The sequence below is a fragment of the Oryzias latipes genome, chromosome 10, assembly GCF_053564925.1.
Source record: "Oryzias latipes strain Hd-rR chromosome 10, Olatipes_Hd-rR_3.1".
NCBI lineage: Eukaryota > Metazoa > Chordata > Actinopteri > Beloniformes > Adrianichthyidae > Oryzias > Oryzias latipes.
In genome coordinates, this window is record NC_136246.1 from 3566165 (window position 1) to 3584300 (window position 18136).

The following is an 18136-nucleotide window of genomic DNA, read 5'->3' on the forward strand; positions in this document are numbered from 1 at the left end:
TAATTGTTGCAGAAAACCCTGGAAGCTGCAGCTGTTTTTCTAAAAGATGTATTAGAAATTAAGTCAAAAGATTCAAAAACTGTTTGATGTGTGTTCGTTGTTTTAAGACGTTAAGAGGAGAGACTCATTGTGCGCTAAGACAGTCACTTTACTGCATCATGGGAGATGTAGTGCCCGTAATCCGACGTAATACCAGCTAAAGACGAGCTTTAGCTGGTATTTTTGTTAGAACTGAGACTTTTTTGCGCTAAATCAAAACAAGGAAGTGAATACTTTAACCACTTCTGATTGGTCAGACTGATGACATGTGATTAAGCCTTCAAGAATGATTGGTGGAGACAGTTAAAGGGGCGGGACTTTTCCTTACACACTTATAGCTGCAGCTAAATCGCGGTATCCCGTTATTCTTATCAAAATATCTTTAATAGAATCATATAAACACAAAGAAAAAATAATTTTATGATATTTCATATTCTTAACTTCTCAGTGTTTTATCAGGGCCTGTTTGGATAAACAAAGAGCTGATTTCCTGGAGATAGTAAATGTTTTTAGATCAGTTAATGAGGGCAATTTCTCACGGCACACTTGACCATCTCCCACGGCACACTAGTGTGCCGCGGCACACTGGTTGAAAAACACTGATCTAGACCCACTAGACAGCTCTGAACCTTTTTTCTTCAATGACTTGTGATCTTCACTGGTGTCCATGGATGACATGAAATCTTTCCACCTTTGAGGTCAGCAGCAAATGCTGGTACACACCTACAGTGCCCTCTAGCGGTCGTTGGTGTCAAACAATTACTAAAGAGCAACTGGTTGTTGAAAGGATAACAAATGTTTGAGCTTATTCGTGTTTTTTTTAAAAAGCGCAACTCAGTCGCTCATACGTATAGGTCGCACCCCTGGCCAAACGTAGGAAAAAAACGCGGCCAGTACTCCGGAAAATACTGTCGTAATTTTGACCTCCACCTAAAGGCGGAGCAGTTCCAAAAATGTTTTCAGTCTGTCGAAAAGTCATAAAGAATTAAGATTTAGATTTCTAAGAGAGGAGTTAGGTGTTGCAAAGAGGAAAAGGACCACCCTTTGACTTTTATTGCTCCTGTCTGGTACCCACTTGGAACACTTTTGGTGCCAGCTGCCCCTGTGAGGGCACTGTCATTTCAAATGAAAAAAACTGAAAGAAAAAGAATAATAGTAATACAAAGTCGCTGGATGAGTACGTCTGCAGGTCTTAAGGATTAGGTTTTAGGCCAGTGCAAAGGTCTGCACCTGGAAAACAGGTCCGAGCAGAAAACATCAAAAACAACACAGAAGCATGAAGAAGCTCGAAGCAAACCAATGGCTCTTTAGAGTTCAAGTTTTGTTTACAGTATTTACAATAATACATAATTAAATAGTCTAACAATCCAACAAAACCAGTTTTCTTTCAAGTCATTATCAGCTAAAACTGAGTTTTTATTATTGACTGTGGATTGAGCCTAAAAAGTCCAAACAGAGTTTTCAGCTGTTTCCTTTTTAAACAGCTTTTCCCTATTAATTCTCTGTTGTCTTGTTTCCTTAAGGCTACAAACAGCAGCTGCCATTGTTGGTCATCACTGCTGAGGGAAAGATGACTGCTGAGACCTCGGCGCACAGAGATGTCAGGGTTAGTTATCCGAGGTGGACACATTTCCTGTCTCTGCACCCATGAGTCACTCTGCGGTGCAGAACCGACCCATGCTGGGACAATTCCTGCTGCATATTTTATAACAGCCTGTTCAGGCTTTTGTCTTTGCATGAAAACAGCTGTCCTAATACTTAATATTTGGGGACATGATGCACAAAGTGATGTTTAGCATTTTCAGATTTCAGACGAAATAATCATATTTATGGATTGGATTTTTCTGTGCTTTTCCAGACGCTCAAAGGGCTTAACAGTATGTATCCATTATTTATTCAGTCCTCATTCATACTTGGTGAACTATTGATGTACCCATGGGGGCAGACTGACAGAGGCATGCCAGACCTACAGCCCCTCTGACCATCACCGGGACATTCATTCAGTCATACTTCAGTGTGGGAGGGGGAGCAGGGATCAAACCGCCGATTATTGGCCAACCTGCTCAACCACTTGAGCCATAGTGAGCGGTGAGCCACAACAACCTCATGTTCAAGTACAACTACACTTCACCTGGTAGTAAAATAAATATTCCATTGTAATGGTCTTGTCTTTTATGCAGGGTTTATAAAGCAGAATACACAGAAAAAAAATATCTATCAGCAGGATCAGGAGTAAGTATAATCCATCCAAAACTATTTTCTGCTTTAAAAACAAACGTCAAGCGTTTGCTGAGGTTTCAGTATATTCTGAAAATGAAAACGTGAAAGGGTCGTCCGTGTCTTCTTTTTGTCTTTGTCTTCTCCCTTTAGGAGTCAGCACAGTGAACACTTTTCCTCATTCTAATTCTGTCCTCTGTGCCCTCTTCATTGACACCAACCACCATCATGTCCTCCTTTACCACATCATGAACCTCCTCTTTGGTCTTCCTCTAGACCTCTTTCCTGGTAGCCTCATCCTCAGCATCTTTTTAGCAGCTTCATCACTGTCCCTGCTCCTAATATGTCCAAACCACAGCATTGCAACAAAACATTCTTCCTTAAGAACATCTAAGAAATTGTAATTTTTTCTTTTAGAAAACCAGAGTAAACATCAGAAAAGGCACTCCTGTTTAATAATAATAAATGTTTTAATCTGTAAACTGTTTGTTAATGCTTATGATGTGGGCGCTCAAATGAAAGTCTGTCTTTCTATTAATAAATGGCAAAGCTGATGTGACACAAAATCCAAGTTTGCATTTTGCATGAAATTTTTTTGAAACCTCTGAGATGTTTAAATCCTTATGCACCAAGTTGAGGGAGCTGGATTCATTTTTCAGTGAATTATCTCATCCATTTCTTCATGCTTCGTACTCTCAAGACAGTAAGGGATCATTTGGAAGTACAGCTTAAATCTTGGTGGATTTCCATTCAGCAGCTGGGAGTCTTCATCACTACCAGCAGCTAGTACAGGACAGCTAGAGAGGAAAACTTTACAGATAAGCCGTACTTCAGATTTCTGCAGTACTCTGACACAAATCAAAAACTGCCATCCTGCTTTATATGCAAACCTTCTCCTCATCTTACAGGATATGAAACATCAATTATAATATCAGCTTGGATGACTCCAACGTCTGCGCCTTATGGCTCCTCCAAAACACTCTTCATCACTTACATGAGAGGTATCAAGATGTTGTGTCTCATCAATGACATGGCCTTTTTGAAACAGAAAACTCCTGTCATCTGCAAAGGTGGCACAACCATGAAAAACACAATAACTTAAAAAAAACAAGAGCTTTTGTAAATGTGTAAATAAAGATAAATATGTAACTATATATCTAAGTCCTTCTTATTTATCAAATCTTCTTAAACATTATAAACCCCTAAGAGCTCTTAGATCGTCAGGTACTGTTTTTTTTATAACATTAGGCCTACCTGGTATTAGAATCATGACTCGTGGTGAAGCTTCTTTCCAGTTCCTTGGACTTCACCTCTGAAATTTACCTCAGGATCTGAGTTTCTACAACGTTGGATATTTTTAAAAGCAAATTAAAAACCTATCTTTTAAACTTTTGCATCTTCATTTAGTTTGTTTTTTGTTTTAGAGATTTTTATTGATTTTATTGATGATAGTGGTTAAGTGGGGTTTAGTGGGTGGATTAGCTCTGAGGCTTGCCACTGTTTTAATCTTTTTTTTAAATCTCCTTTCTTTTCATGTTAAAGCACATTGTGCACTACATCTGTAAAGTATTGCCCCCTTACTCACAGGGGTGAGGGACCAAAGAACCCCGCATCCGCAGAACCATGGCCCACCCCGTGGCTGAAGAACGTCTGTCACCAATCCTTACTCATCAAAACACTTCTGAAACATTTCTGATGCTTTGTAAAACATTTATTAAAGAACATTGGAACATTACACAACGTAAAGAGTTTTTTTTATTTTAATTCAGAGCAATAGACTGTAACTTTTTGTGCCTTAAAACCATGAGTCTGTGCTTCCTCCTTCATCAGTTAAGTGAGAGACATCATTTTCTTCCAGAAGAGGTCGGTTTCATCCATCATTCATTCATCCGGATGATAATTATTCTCCGTGATTATCTTCGTCAGCATTTCAGGATGTTTTCCAGTGGCTTCTGAGTCAGCTGATGCCATTTGTGCAGGGCCACAAACTTTGGTCATAACGATTGAGGCACTGGTGGAACCAGCTCTAAAATATTCTTTAGCAGCTGTCAAGGAAGCCGATGGGCCGGCATGCTCTTCATCTCTGTTCCCCTCCTTGGAAATGAATGCAGCACCTCCTTCGGACGCAAAAGTCTCCTACACTCGTCTTGAGCTGAGTTTTTGTGAGAAACTGGAGGAGTCCCGAGTACGATGAAAGGTGTCTGTCGTGGGAAATAATGCAGAGGAGCCAAGGTGAGTGTGTTCTTTCTTTAATTCAAGAACTGCGAGCACTTCAACTGCTCCACGCAGGGCAACATCAGCGCAAGACACCTCCGCCGCTCTCTATCACTTCCTGTGACACTTCCTTTTAACCCTTAGGCTCCTCCTACTGGGCGTTGCTATTCATTAGGCCACAGGTAAGGTCACAGGAAACAGTCTTATACATAACATAAATACATGATGTGGGTCCCACCACCAGCTGACGGTGCCACACCGTCACAGTGTCATCCAAATAAAGTGATTGATTGATTGATTTGTGAGTAGGTAAACATACTGTATTAGTGATGGCTCAATGTCATTTTTTCATGCAGCTCATATTAGAAACAACATGTATCTCTGACAAAAAAAACATTTCAATAAAAACAGTCAATTACTGTCTGTGACTGTAAACATGAGCTTCCCAATCTATTAGGAACAAGAATACATTCAGAAATAAAGTGTTTCTGAAAAGAGTCAGAAGAATACTGGTAGTTTTTTTTTAAATATTGGACCGATACAGATACTGGCACCAATATGTCGCCCATTACTATATTGTATGTATTGTTAAAGTCCCACTGCAACAATATTTTTGTACAATACTATTGTAAAAGTGTTCCCAGCGGTCTTTTAATTACGATTATGCTGTTTTTAGCCAAAATCTAAACACCTGTGCAGTTTTATAGGACATAGTTTCTGCAGAGCAGCAGAAGTTCATTGGAAATTCACCTCTGATTTTTGGGCAGAACTGTTGGCCCGGAAGTTACCCTCCACTGATCCCATCGTCCCTTTGTTTACACTCTCTCCTGCTAGCTGACAGCCCCTGACAACCCCAAGCTAACATTAGCGAAGCAACAAAAATGGCGAGCAATACTGGAGCCGTGTAGTTTTGGTCCGAATTCCAGCTCAGACGGAGAAAATTAAGATGTTAATAGATCTATATGTCTGCAAGAGGATGCATAAGACTGGGGCGTAGCAGTAAGACTTTGGCCCACCCACCCACCCGTTTTAGTTCCTGTTAACTGTATTTTTTCTGTGTTTTTCATCTGCTCCTGATCCATCAGAAAATTTAAAAAAGAAACACTCAGCAGAGCAATTTTAATCTTGTCCTCTATCTTAAGAAAAATGCTAAAAGAACATGTTAAAAACAATTTTCTTTAGAGTGGTACAATGCTATGCAAAAGATTCAGGCGGGTTTGGAAAAAAAATGCGTTAGCAAATGCTTTCAATTAAATAAAATGACGATTGTTTATTTTTTTCAATTTCAAAATACAGATTGAGCGAGATCTAAATCAAATCGACATTTGTTGTTTTCAATTATTGGCTTCAAACCAGTATTAATTCTTATAAGTACACTTTCACAACATTTGTAGGATTACAGTCAGGTGTTTGATCAAAAAGCTCCAAAAAACAGGTGCTAAAGATCATCAATGTCACATGAAAGTTAAAACCAAGCCATGACCTGAAACAAAAATGCTGTGTAGGACGCTTCAGACGGGAACTGAGGAACAACCTAGCCGTGTTCCCAAAGGCTGCTGGGACAGACAGTTTTATGTCATGGTAATATTAGGAACAGCAGCAAGACAAAAGGTAGTTTGACTAAAGATTCCAAACCAGACTGGGGTTTCAAGATGTTCAAGTTTGTTTGCAGAAGGACAAAGAATCAATGATGAATGCAGACGCTGTGGTCACTTTGTGCATCAGATAAAAGACACATCCACTTTTTTACGCTTCAAAATGACAAGATGTCCTGAAGTGTCATCAGCTCCAAACTGGAAAAAACAAGTAGAACCCAAGTAGGCCTGCACAATATACCGTAAATTTATCGTTATCGCAATATCCAGCTCTGCAATATGCATATCGCAAAAGACGGCGAATATCGCAATAAATCGCAAACCCAAAATGTGTTAAAACAATCTTCTAGCAGCTTGAAGCATTTAACGAATCAAATAAATCCCTTTATGCTTTGACCAATCAGATGGACGCCTTCCCATTGTTGACCAATCAGATGGAGGCCTATTATGTTAACCCTGGTCCTGAAGAGCCTCAACCCTGCCTGTTTTCCAGCTCTCCTTAACCAGCTTGCTGTTGATTGGCTGACTCAAGTGATTTCACATCCTGATTGACTAAACAACACCTGATTTTGGTTATCATTATCGAGCAGTCTAGGGAGAATTGAAAACCAGACAGGGTTGAGGCTCTTGAGGACCAGGGTTAGCCACCCTGACGTTTGTCCCCCATGTCGATGAGGTTCATTTGGAGTATAATTTTTAAACTGTTGCAATGAAATGGGAATGATGTTTTTGTTTATTTTTCTATTTGTTTATTTACCGCAAATTTATCGTTATCGCAATATTGATCACTAATATCGCATATCGCAAGTTTTCCTCATATCGTGCAGCCCTAAACCCAAGTAACTCCATGTACGGTCTAAAGAATTCTGGCCAGAAGTGGTCTTCAAGGAAGATTTGGAGCTAAAAAGCCAAACCTCTGCTGTGGAAACAAGGCCAAGCGACTCAAGTAAATCATTGAAAACTAACACATGAACTCCATTAGTTGATACTTTTGTGAACACGTGGGGTCTTGTTTGTTTGCTTTCAAGGAAACAATCTACCAGTGTCTATGTTCCCTTATCCCTCAGTAAAACACAGCAGCTTTCAGTCCAGATGTCTTATCTAACTGGAAACATCTGCAATTAACAAAAGGTTTAACAAACAAATGCAGTTGTTGTTTGACCTTTGAGAATGACTGGATAAAAAGCAAATGCAACATTTTGTTCTTGTTGGTTTAAGTCAAACTCAGAGCCTAATCTCCAGGATGGAACTCTAGCCCACTTCAGAGCTTGGCGAAAGATTGGTTTATGTTAAACTACAAAGTGTGCTGGTTCAAAGGCATTTAAAGGGCCTATACCATGCTATTCTTAAGCCTTTAGGGTAAACCATTTCCATGTATATATATATATATATATATATATATATATATGATAAGATATTACCTATGGCACACAAAAGAGCATTATTTTCAAATTAAATATTAGTTATTTCCTTGAGCTTTTTCCCAACCCGGAAATAAGATGACTGCATCTCTAAGGCACCGCCTTTCAATCCTTGTGGGTGTCGCCCATTTTATGAGGTCAACCTAGTGTTGGCCTCGGCAGCGTGTCTGCATTTCACCCATGAAAAAAAACAACATCCAAACTTTGTAAAGATGGATGTCCATACTCTGCACTTTAAAAAAAATAGTTTTTTTGCAGATCTGTGGAGAAAGTGGGTGTGTTGTAGCCTGGGGGCCGTGCTGGCAGCACAGACTCTTCCTGAAAGGGGCTGTTCTCATTGGTCTACATCGGCTAGTTAGAACCCACTTGATTTCATGGATTGGGAGGGGCTGGTGCTCAGAGCGCAGGCTTTTAGAGAAATACCCAGAGATGTGTGAACGGATCAAAACACCGCGTTGGGGTTTCTTTAGGTGAAGAATGAACATTATAATATACTTAAAAGCTCCATAAAAAAAAGATTTTGCATGATATAGGCCCTCTAAGATAAAGACCAGACCGCCGTAAAGCAGCATGGTCTTTAAGTAACACCAATACAGTTTTTTTAAAAATTAGTTTATTTGTCGTTTTGTTAGTCAGCGCCAACTCCTTTTCTCTATAAACCAGCAACATCTCTGTTTTCAAAGTACTGCTGTGACAATAAACAGTGGGTTCTCCAAAGGGCATATTTCATACATGGCAATAATCTCCTGCCTATTTAAAGTCTAAGTGTGGATCCATGAGTTTTTTTCCAACAAAATAATGTCCAAAGAAACCCACCACAGTTCTCCTCGTCGGCTTGATTTCCACAGTCATCGATGCCATTGCAGTGCAGAAGCTGAGGGAGACAGACGGTGAGGTTGCCACATGGGAAATATCCGAGGGGACAAACTGCCTTCTCTTCTGTGGCACTGAGCGCTACAATGAGGAAAGAAAGGGAAATGACAGGGTTGGTAAAGTTTGTTTTTGCCATCTGCCAAAAAGTCATTTTTTTTAAGTTAAGGCTTTTATCAATATAAAACCTCTACATCCTCTTTTCATTGATTTTCAAATGAAATTCCAGTGTTTTCTGAAAACCAAAAATGCAAAGAACTTGGTGTCAAATGTGCAATGTGTGGATTTTTAGACTTTTTCTTGTCCACATCAAACTCACAACAGAGAAGTACACGGCTCTAATTTCCCTTTTAATCATTTCTTTTTTCTTTAAATAAGGAACAAAGCAAAAATTTCTAATTTCAAACAAAATCAAGTAAAGACCAATTACGAGAGTGAAAATGATGGAAGCATGTTCTGTCTTCTGAACTCTTTTTTTTTACACACACCCCACAAATCCTCTTTATAGTCATGTTCATTCACACCAGCTGACTAAACCAGAAGAAGTTACCTGGATCAGAAAGACACCCACACCTTTGGATTCATATAGAAACAGGTTTAAAGTTCTACTACCCTTAACAGGGGAACAAAACTGAGCTTTGTGTAACAGATTTCTATGGAAGGTCATGTTCATAAAATATCTGCCAAGAGAAAAGCCCAAAGATAAACTCCTCTGGACCAGGAGACAGCGGGGACGTCTGGTTAAGTGAGAATTGATGTTGTTCTCTGGTTGGCTACCTGATCACAGCTGGATTTGGAACTTTCTTCTAAACTTAAGTCTTCAAACTGTAGAGTTATAAAGGAGCAATTTGGGGAGCAATTTTGCTTGAATAAATAGTCAGTGGGCGGCACTGTTTATCACTTTGGTAGAAGCTTTACTACCTTGGTTTAAGGTCCAAACGCTTTTCAGTTACAGTCCCATTACCCAGTCATGCACACATTCACTACTGCCTAACACTGGTGCCAACCTATAATCACCAGCAACATGTTCAGCGTCCTGCCTCAAGACTCTTTGAAAATTGAGCGGGCAAGGCCGGAATCGAACAAGTGATCCTTAAATCAGAGGTCAACCACTCTACCTCTGTACAACTTTATGGGGCTATATTCTGTGTTAAAGAACCAAACAGATCTGCACAGAGTCCTTCCTGATCGATGAAAGCCTCTATGATAATGAAGGAAATGGGAATTGGAGAGTCTGGCCTTCTTGTAGTAGATTGAAGGGAAACGGGGGATGGAGGGTAAACAGCTTAATATCCTACTTTATGTGTGAGTCTGCAAGTAGCCGTGTGCTGATTCTCCAGTATACAAAGGCTCTTTATTCTAATGGTGTTCATACAAACAAAACGTACAAAATGAGTCTGTTAACAACATGTAGCTTTGTCTTAGGGGCCGCCACAAGCAACAGGATTTATTAAGAACTACTTCAATAAGGACATGGGGTCTCAAACCCGTTTTCAGTATTTTTGCAGGAGAAGTTCTAAAGGTAAACTGCAGGATTTCCTTGTTACATGGTTTGTTATTGCCACAAGGCTAATGGCTTTATCCAATCATCTCAAATGGTTTTCACTCAGGTCTTTTAAGACAAGAGAGGAAAATGAAAAGTGTGTGTGGGTGTTGTATAATACACAGCATGACAAGTCATGACTCATTACAGAGCAGACTGGAAGGGTAATAAGAACAAAAGCCTTCCCACATTTCAGTCTGTTGGCTAACAAGAAATGTTTTGAAATCCAAACATATTTCCGCTTTGTTAAAAACAAAACTGACATTCACTAAACTGCTGGAATGTTCACCACGCTGTCACTTTCTCTCAACAGAGGTAAACGGATCTAAAGTAACAGATCTTTTCATGACTGATATTGCAGCTCATGCTCAGTGTGAGTTCTGCTGTAATGTGTGCTTTCGAGGTCTGCATGTCAGAGGACTGACACATCAGCTGGTTCTGTCTTCCAACAGAAAGGATGAGAGACACAAGCAAGAAGAGGTGCTTGGTGAATCAATACATTTCAAAGAAGCTTTTGGGACAAAAGACAAAAGACAGCAGGGAATCACACCACAGCATTTCAAATTCCTTTTCACGTTTTATTCATTCATAAAGAGAAAATTTAATTTTCATATGAAAATATGCCTCAAAGTGCTGTAAATAGAAAAAAAACACAGCACAATCAAAACAATAACATCCTCCCCACACAAAAAAAACTGAAAAGAGAACCCTGAAGACGTTGTCAGCCCTGTCCTCCTGCCGCCCAGGCGTTTAAATCCTGACCCACGGACCCCGAGCCCTGAGGCCTCCAGCCTCCCACCAGCCATGACGGTCTGGAGCAAGGGGACCATGGGGGCAAGCAGGTCCATGAGCCCCCTGCCCGGATACAGACATCCCAGCCAAGGGGGAGAAGACACTGGTTTAAAAAAAAACACTTAGTAAAAATGTAAGATAAAATATGAATCAATTAAAATAAAATAAGTTATAGTAATTCATGAGAACAAGTAAGACTAAGGTAGCATACATAATACAAATAAATACATGGTAAACTTATAATTAACACATTAAAACAAAAACCAACTTTAAAAGCTACTTTAAAGCTAACCTACACAGATGCGTTTTGATGTATTTTACAAAATACCGTTTACAACATTCTGAAATTATAAGTCATTTAAAATGATTGATTTACTGGTAAACAATTCTTGCTAAACATTGCTGGAACTTCTTACTTCAGATAAATATAGCCAGACCAGCACACATCTCCAAGACAGTCAGGCTGTTCCATGACTGAACCATTTTCATCTCTTAGGATTTATGAAAACTGTTAAAGGACAAAAATAGACATGGTGGTCACTAGGGTTGGGCGATGTCCCTTAAATTGGCAGTAGACCATGTTTGCAGTAAAACATCGGGATGGACGATGATATAGTCGGGAGGGGCTATTTTTAATTTTTGTTATTATATAATTATTATTCGTTATTTTACTTTATTACTTCCTTTATTTTATTTCCCAACTAATGACTCATCCGCGAGGATCCAGTTTAAACTGAGGAATGTGACTTTAACAAAAAAATTAAAATCAAAAATAAATAAAAAACAAATGGAAAAGAAGTAGTCTGCTCCTGCACTTGATTAGTCAAGTGGACTGGTTGACCGAGCGGCCGTGTCTCTGAGCAGAGCAGACGGACTTTGTGTTTGAGGGGAAGGGAGGATGCTTTGTTACGTGTGCACTATGTGTGAGAGACTTTGGACTGTGATCCTTCCCGAAGCTCTAGGTGAACGAGCTACCGAACTCAGGAGAACCGGGTCTTCCGATTAAAGTGTGTCTCCGGGCAGAGCTCGGGTCGTCAGCTCACACAATTGCTTTGGGGCGGTGTGTGAGCTTTTCAAAGCAGAAATGCCGCTCAGTCCTTAGAAACTGTTCAAACAATCACCTGGGGCCTCATTTATAAACGTTGCGTACGCACAAAAGAAGGCGTACGCCACTCTCTACGCAATAGTTGAGATTTATAAAAAGCAAACTTGACGGGAAAATGTGCGGTCCTCCACGCAAGCTCTGACCCAGGCGTACGCACAAAAACGGGTGAAATGAGAAACGGCGACACCGTCGGCAGATGGAAGAAACACGTGAAAGTGACAGTGTGTGCCAAATCGTGCTGGCATGTGCTGTGCTACACAATGTGGCACAGCTTAAAAACGTGCCTCTACCCCCTGGCGCTGATTGCTGTGTTGGCCCCGACCCTGAACCCCATCCCCACGCATTTGAGCCAAATGCTGCTGCTGTGCGCCAGCGTTTGGAAGTGATGCGTCGCTTATAAAGAAAAAGAGGTGTGGAAAATATTATTTATTTAAGAATTCCCTCATCGTGCAGTTTATTTCAGTCAGTGCGGTCTTGATTTCGCCCAACTCCTTGGCCACCTCTCTGATTGAACTACTGACTTCCCTCTGCATTTCAAGGACTGCATCGGTGAGGACGCGCCCACTGCTGGAGGGTTGAGAGCCGCGTGCCGTGGAGACGCTGGGGCCGGACGGCTGCTCAGCTGCAGCATCGTAACCACTGGCCCCGCTGGAACACCCAGCAACTAAAATAAAATTGTTCTATATTAATAATCTGTAATTGTGTACCCTGCATACATGTGACTTGACTGCATTCATTTTAATTATTTCTCTTACCTGTGTCACCCTGACCCTGGCGCGTCGGCGTCCCCTCCGTCTCAGTCAGGTGACTGAGGCGGAGGAGGACGCCGATAAGGGGGACTTAATAGGGATTCCCCAATAATAGCGGTCAGTTTCTCATCAAGAGGGGTCAGCTCCGGTCCCCACCCCACCCCCCCCACGTGGCGGACACACTCTGCCGATGCAGCACTAGACGTTTTTTTGCCTCGACTTTGATGTCCGATCATTTCTTTCATTTCTTTTTCATTTCGGCCACGTCCGAGGTTGTGAGGCTACAGCATTTTCGGCGTCTGCCACCGTTTGCCGCTCACGTGCCTTTTTGGCATTAGTAATGTCCACAATGTGCCCTCCAAACAACGTTTTCTCCTCTTTTCCACCTCGCCAACGATAACTTCTACTTCACATTGATGAAGTTACGTTTTTTTGATTCCCTCTCTGTGTTTGCCATGATTTAGCAAGCCATGAATATTAATTTGTGGGCGTTTCACGGACTATTTATGGGCAACTATGGGCGTGTCATGTAGCCGCAAAAAGCTGCGCTGCATTTAGAATCGGTTGTGATTTATAAAGGGAAAGATGCGTAGGATGTGCGTGCGCACGGTTTAATAAATCCGAATATTTCTGTGCGTACGCACGTCCTATGTTTCATCCGTACGCCACTTCTGACGCAAATCCTACGCAAAGTTTTATAAATGAGGCCCCTGGATTTGTGTTTCCAGTTGTGTCCCGACAGAATAAAGGCTGATGTTATTTCCCGCATGGATTTTATATTCATCAAAGGCTAAATATTGTTAGCGTGTTAGCCTCTCTTAGCCCTTCTTCCGGCTCCGTTCTTCAACAGAAAAAGCAATGACCACACAGATTGAAATCAAAATGATGAGCCAACCCATATCATTGATAAAAGCACGTTTAGAAGATTATCTAGGATATTACGGAGCTGCCACATGTATGTAGCCTCTCAGCGAAACTCATTTCCTCTTCCGGTATTTTCAACACTACTGCACATGTGCGAATGATTTATTCCAACTGAAAGCGTGACCCATGTGAACGTTCGTTCTAATCGGAAAAAGGTTTTCTGGGCCCATGTACACGGTTGGATTCTAATCTGACCATTGATCCAATCAAGATATTTTGCACATGTAACCGGGGCTTATGGTGTCGACTCACAGCGTGGCGGGGGCGTGGCATCACGATGGTGTCTCTCCATCGTGATGCCAGTCAGCCATTGTCCATCGGCACAACCCTAATGGTCACTCCCACAGATGGGGAGTTTGAACAATTTAGACACTAATTTTGATTTAACTAGTAAATGGTTTAAAAATGCAAAACTTTAAATGAACAAAATTTTTGAGCCACTTCTACATCTTTATATTGCTATGGAACACCTATTTTCTTAATTTTAATGCCACTTTTAAGCTTTCTTAGAGTCCAGCAGGTGTAAACAGACATATGGACCAAAAGGCTCCTCGCAGGGTTTATTCTTCTCCCCTATGGCAGGCCATTTTAACATTTAAAAGCTAAGTTTGACTATCCGGAATTAACATTGTAGATATCACTGACGTATTTCTGACTATCTTTGAGGATATCTGAAATTACGACTACGGATAGGAAGAATGTAGTTGCGGATATCTGAAACGTTCTTTTTGACTAGGCAAAACTCAAATAAAGATATCTGCAACACACATCCAGTCTAGCTTTTAAATGTTAAAATGGCTTGCCATACTCCCCTGTACTGTTTATGATGCAACTGTGGAGGTTACACACATGTTCTGGCCCTGAATGCTTCTGTGGACGTTAAAAATGATATATTTTAGACATAGAACTACGCTGAAAATGAATGTGTCTCACTGTAATCGACTTACTGGGTTTGACTTCATTTTGAGTCAAACACAAATTTGATCAGTTTAGGACTTTATGAGTGCTTTTTAACAGATTCAACCTTATTTTTAAGTATGAGAGATATGGTGAAGTCCTGGTAGAAAGAGGAATTTTTCAGTAACAAAACAATTGTGCATCAGAAAAGAAAATAATTAGGAGAATTGAGCAAACGTGTTAATTACAATGGCCACTATGTTTGATGGTGAGTGTTTTATTCACAGCAAAGGTGATTGACAGCTCTAATCATTAAGCTCTCAGCAGGTTGTCCATACACTATTTAATATATACATAAGCTCCTAACGATGCATTTGTTACACAGACTCACAAAAACACTACACAATGATTCCGAACAATTCTCTTGTATTTTTTATGATAATAGTTGACCAGTTTAAAAGGATTTCTGCCTGAAACGTTTTTCTGTGAGTCAGTGTTCTTCACCAAAAACAATGTGTATAAATCAGAATAAAATATGTAGAGCATTTTATGAGTATTTGGTATTTATTTTACATCCCTTCTGTCATAAATATATTCAGCAGCTATAGTGAGAAGATAGAGCGCTCCAAACCAGCTCAACTACAAAAATGGGGGCTTAGAAAGAGCTGAAAAGTCTAATGGTAACCTGCCGACTCACAACCTGACACCTCCACTGATGATGTCAGATTTCACAAGCAAGAACAAAGTGTTTTTCAATTCCAAATCCCTATTTTCTAGCGACAAATTAAACTTACCGAGCCTAGAATAGAAAGACAGCAAACCACAGTCCCTTTAAGCCTCTGCAGTGTGAAAACAGGACACCTATATTAACAAAACTTAAATTCTTAAAAAATAATGAGGGAAGTGGACCAAAAGGTCATTTCAGAATTTTTTAAATATCTTCTTTAGGGAAAAAAGAAGAATAGTTTCAGCAAATGATCCGTTCCTTTTCATAATAGGAATGTTGAGATGCTCTTTCCTGCCTTTGGCTCATTGCATCAAAATGCTTGTTTTTCACTTTGATAGTTTCATGATTAAGAAGGGATGTCATTTTCTATTGAGCATCAGCTAAAACTGGCCATCTAGCTAACACTATTGTTATCATGCTTTGTGAAATGACATGAAAGAAAAGCTATTAAAGAGAAAAAGACATTTCCATTTTTTCAAACAGAATCCACTCCAGTTTGCCTTCATTTTCTTTAGGGTAATATGAAGATTTCAAGCAACAATGAAGACAGTCTGAGTGCCTGAACACAACATGCAGAGCAGTGAACACTGGGAGTTATTTCAGTCTTAAACCCATCCGTCTGTAGAGTTCATCTCTGTTTTGTCTCCGATGGAGGATGTCCGGTTTATTATAACCTTTTGCTGCCAAGGAGAATTTTCTCAGCATGAGAAAACAGATCAAGTGACTGGGTTTTCCATCACAGAGAGACAGACTTCACTGTAACACAATCACAGTACAGATTCAGCAGAAGCTGTCAGGAAGTTCTCCTGATTTGTTCATGTGCAGCTGAAGGAGGAAGTCCTGCAGGTGATCAAACAGAGGATGAAGTGGTCTTTGATTTGACTCTGATGAGTCAAAGTGTTTGAGCTTTGACCTGTTTGCTTTTACAAGCCAAAGACAGAACTGAAAACAAAAACTGCAGGGAAAAAGCATTCAGTTTGGTCCACCAAACGTCCAACTGCATTCTCACCACAGTTTTTTGTGAGTTCAGCAGGACCCTCCATCTCATGGCCTGAATCTGTCCAGGACTTTAGTCCAAAAAGCAACAGCTTCGCCCCTTCCAAAGCTGAACTAATGCTAAAGTTCTTTACTTTGTGGCTACTAGGTGACTGCAAACCTACAGAGAGAAGGTCAACAAGGTTTCAATGAGGTAAAGCAAAGTCTTGGAAGAAATGTCCTTCTCTGACAGGGCTCCAGACTGCGACCATTTGCTCGCATTTTGCGACCAAAATTTGAGAGTGTGCGACTGAATTTTACATCCAGTCGCACATGCGCGACCAGTAAATTTGCCTCCCCCACCCTCCGTATTTTTTTATTCATTAAACGTGGAAGCGGCCCGTCAATGATCAATGAAATCATCAATGAGACGCGAGCCCACACGCACGCAGACAGACACACGCACACTCGTGAGACTGGAGCACACGCGAGCGCACACTCGCATGTCATTGAGTGATGCCTGAGGCGGCCAATGCGTGTGAGAAGAATAGGGAAAGTCACTGCAAGTGGCTAAAATATGTGGAGGGGGCGGGGCCTAGAGATAATCGAGTGCGCGTAAACATCTGTGGGAAGGAAACGGAGACAAATCATCACAACCTGAAATGTGCGTCTGAGCTATGAACAGCTAGCGAACTATTGATTCGTTCTTCCGACCTGTAGCTAGTGTACCAGTGCCAGAGTGTACAGCAGGGGTCTCAAACTCGCGAAGCGCTGGTTCAATAGGATGAACCAGCGCCCGGGGGGGGGGGGCATGAAGGCGAAGCTGCAACAGGAAGTTGGAGTTGTCCTTAACATTCAATTTAATAATTATGCCTCTCCCCCTCAGTATGATCTGTGATATTACATCTTTTATAATTATTTCAATGTTTTGTGATGTATGTAGCCTTTTTTTAATCAGTTGGCATTTTCAATTATTTCATTTGATCAGTGAACTACAAAAAACCCATCAGGACGCATGTCCCATAATGCATTGTTTTGTAGTCTGTAGGGCAGCTTTCAGTCAGTTCAGTACTAAATTTGCAGCTGCGTTCGCTCAGGTTGGGGTCTTGCTTCCGCCCCTTTCTGGTGATATTTTGGTTTTGATTGACAGGTGATGTTAGAGCAAAAACAAAAAAGCAAAACTGCACAGGTCACACCAGGTGACCTGTGCAGTTTTGCGTCCATCTGGGTGATCTCAAATTATTGTGCTTCTTGGCTGCACGTATTTGGTGTCGCCAACATGAATTTCCATCCCCTAATGTTTATATACATTTAAGTATTGTTTGAAACTGTGAAATGACCGAAAGGTTACTACGGTAATCACTTGTTACTAAAAACTTTTTTTTATTCTAAATTTATGGATATTATGAGATATTATGGCGGGGGGGGGGGGGTTGTAGTGCGTAGGGTTTTAGGGGGGTGGCTGTGGCTGTGTGGCGATCCCTGGGTTGCTAGGGTCGCGTGCCTGGGCTGGCTTGCGGGGACGGGGCGCCGGTCGGTTGGTGGCCGGCTCATGGGCTCCGGGGGCCCTGGCTTCGTCCCTGGCCTTTGTCTCGGTGTCCGGCGGCCCCCATGGCTGCCGCCTGGTACGGCTAAGCGCTCCTGTCTTGTGGCCTGGGGGCCGGACACTGGGTTCGCTTGTGCCTCTGGGCATTGGGGGGGCCCCTGTAGGGGGGCCCTCTCTGTGCCTGGCTGGTGGGGTGGGCGGTCCCCTCCTCCTCCCCTCCCGGGCTGCCTGGGTCCGGATGCTGGGGGGGCTTCTGGCCTGGGGGGCTCTCCTCCCCTCTCCTGGTCTGGCTGGTCTGGCTGGGTAGGATCTGGCTCCCTTTATGAACACACGGTTCACGTCGGCAGCATGCATGTATCTCCACCCCCACGTGCACGTGCACACTCCACACTGCTCCCTGTCTGCTTCATCCCTCCTCCTTACCTACAGTGTATTGATGGACAGTTTTTTTTTCGCTCATCTTAGTGTCAGATTTTCACCTTTGATGTAACATTCGTCTTTCCAGCAGATCTGGTATAATTG

General features: G+C 41.5%; 1 protein-coding gene across 1 annotated transcript in view; it reads right to left on the reverse strand.

Annotated features, from left to right (window-relative positions):
- The window catches only part of rxfp1 (relaxin family peptide receptor 1), a 159205-nt gene that overhangs the window by 131888 nt on the left and 9181 nt on the right, over nt 1-18136 (reverse strand). Inside the window, exon 2 of the mRNA XM_011473132.4 lies at nt 8303-8440. Within this exon, the coding sequence (XP_011471434.1) occupies nt 8303-8440 (138 nt within the window). The remainder of the gene's footprint in view (nt 1-8302; nt 8441-18136) is intronic.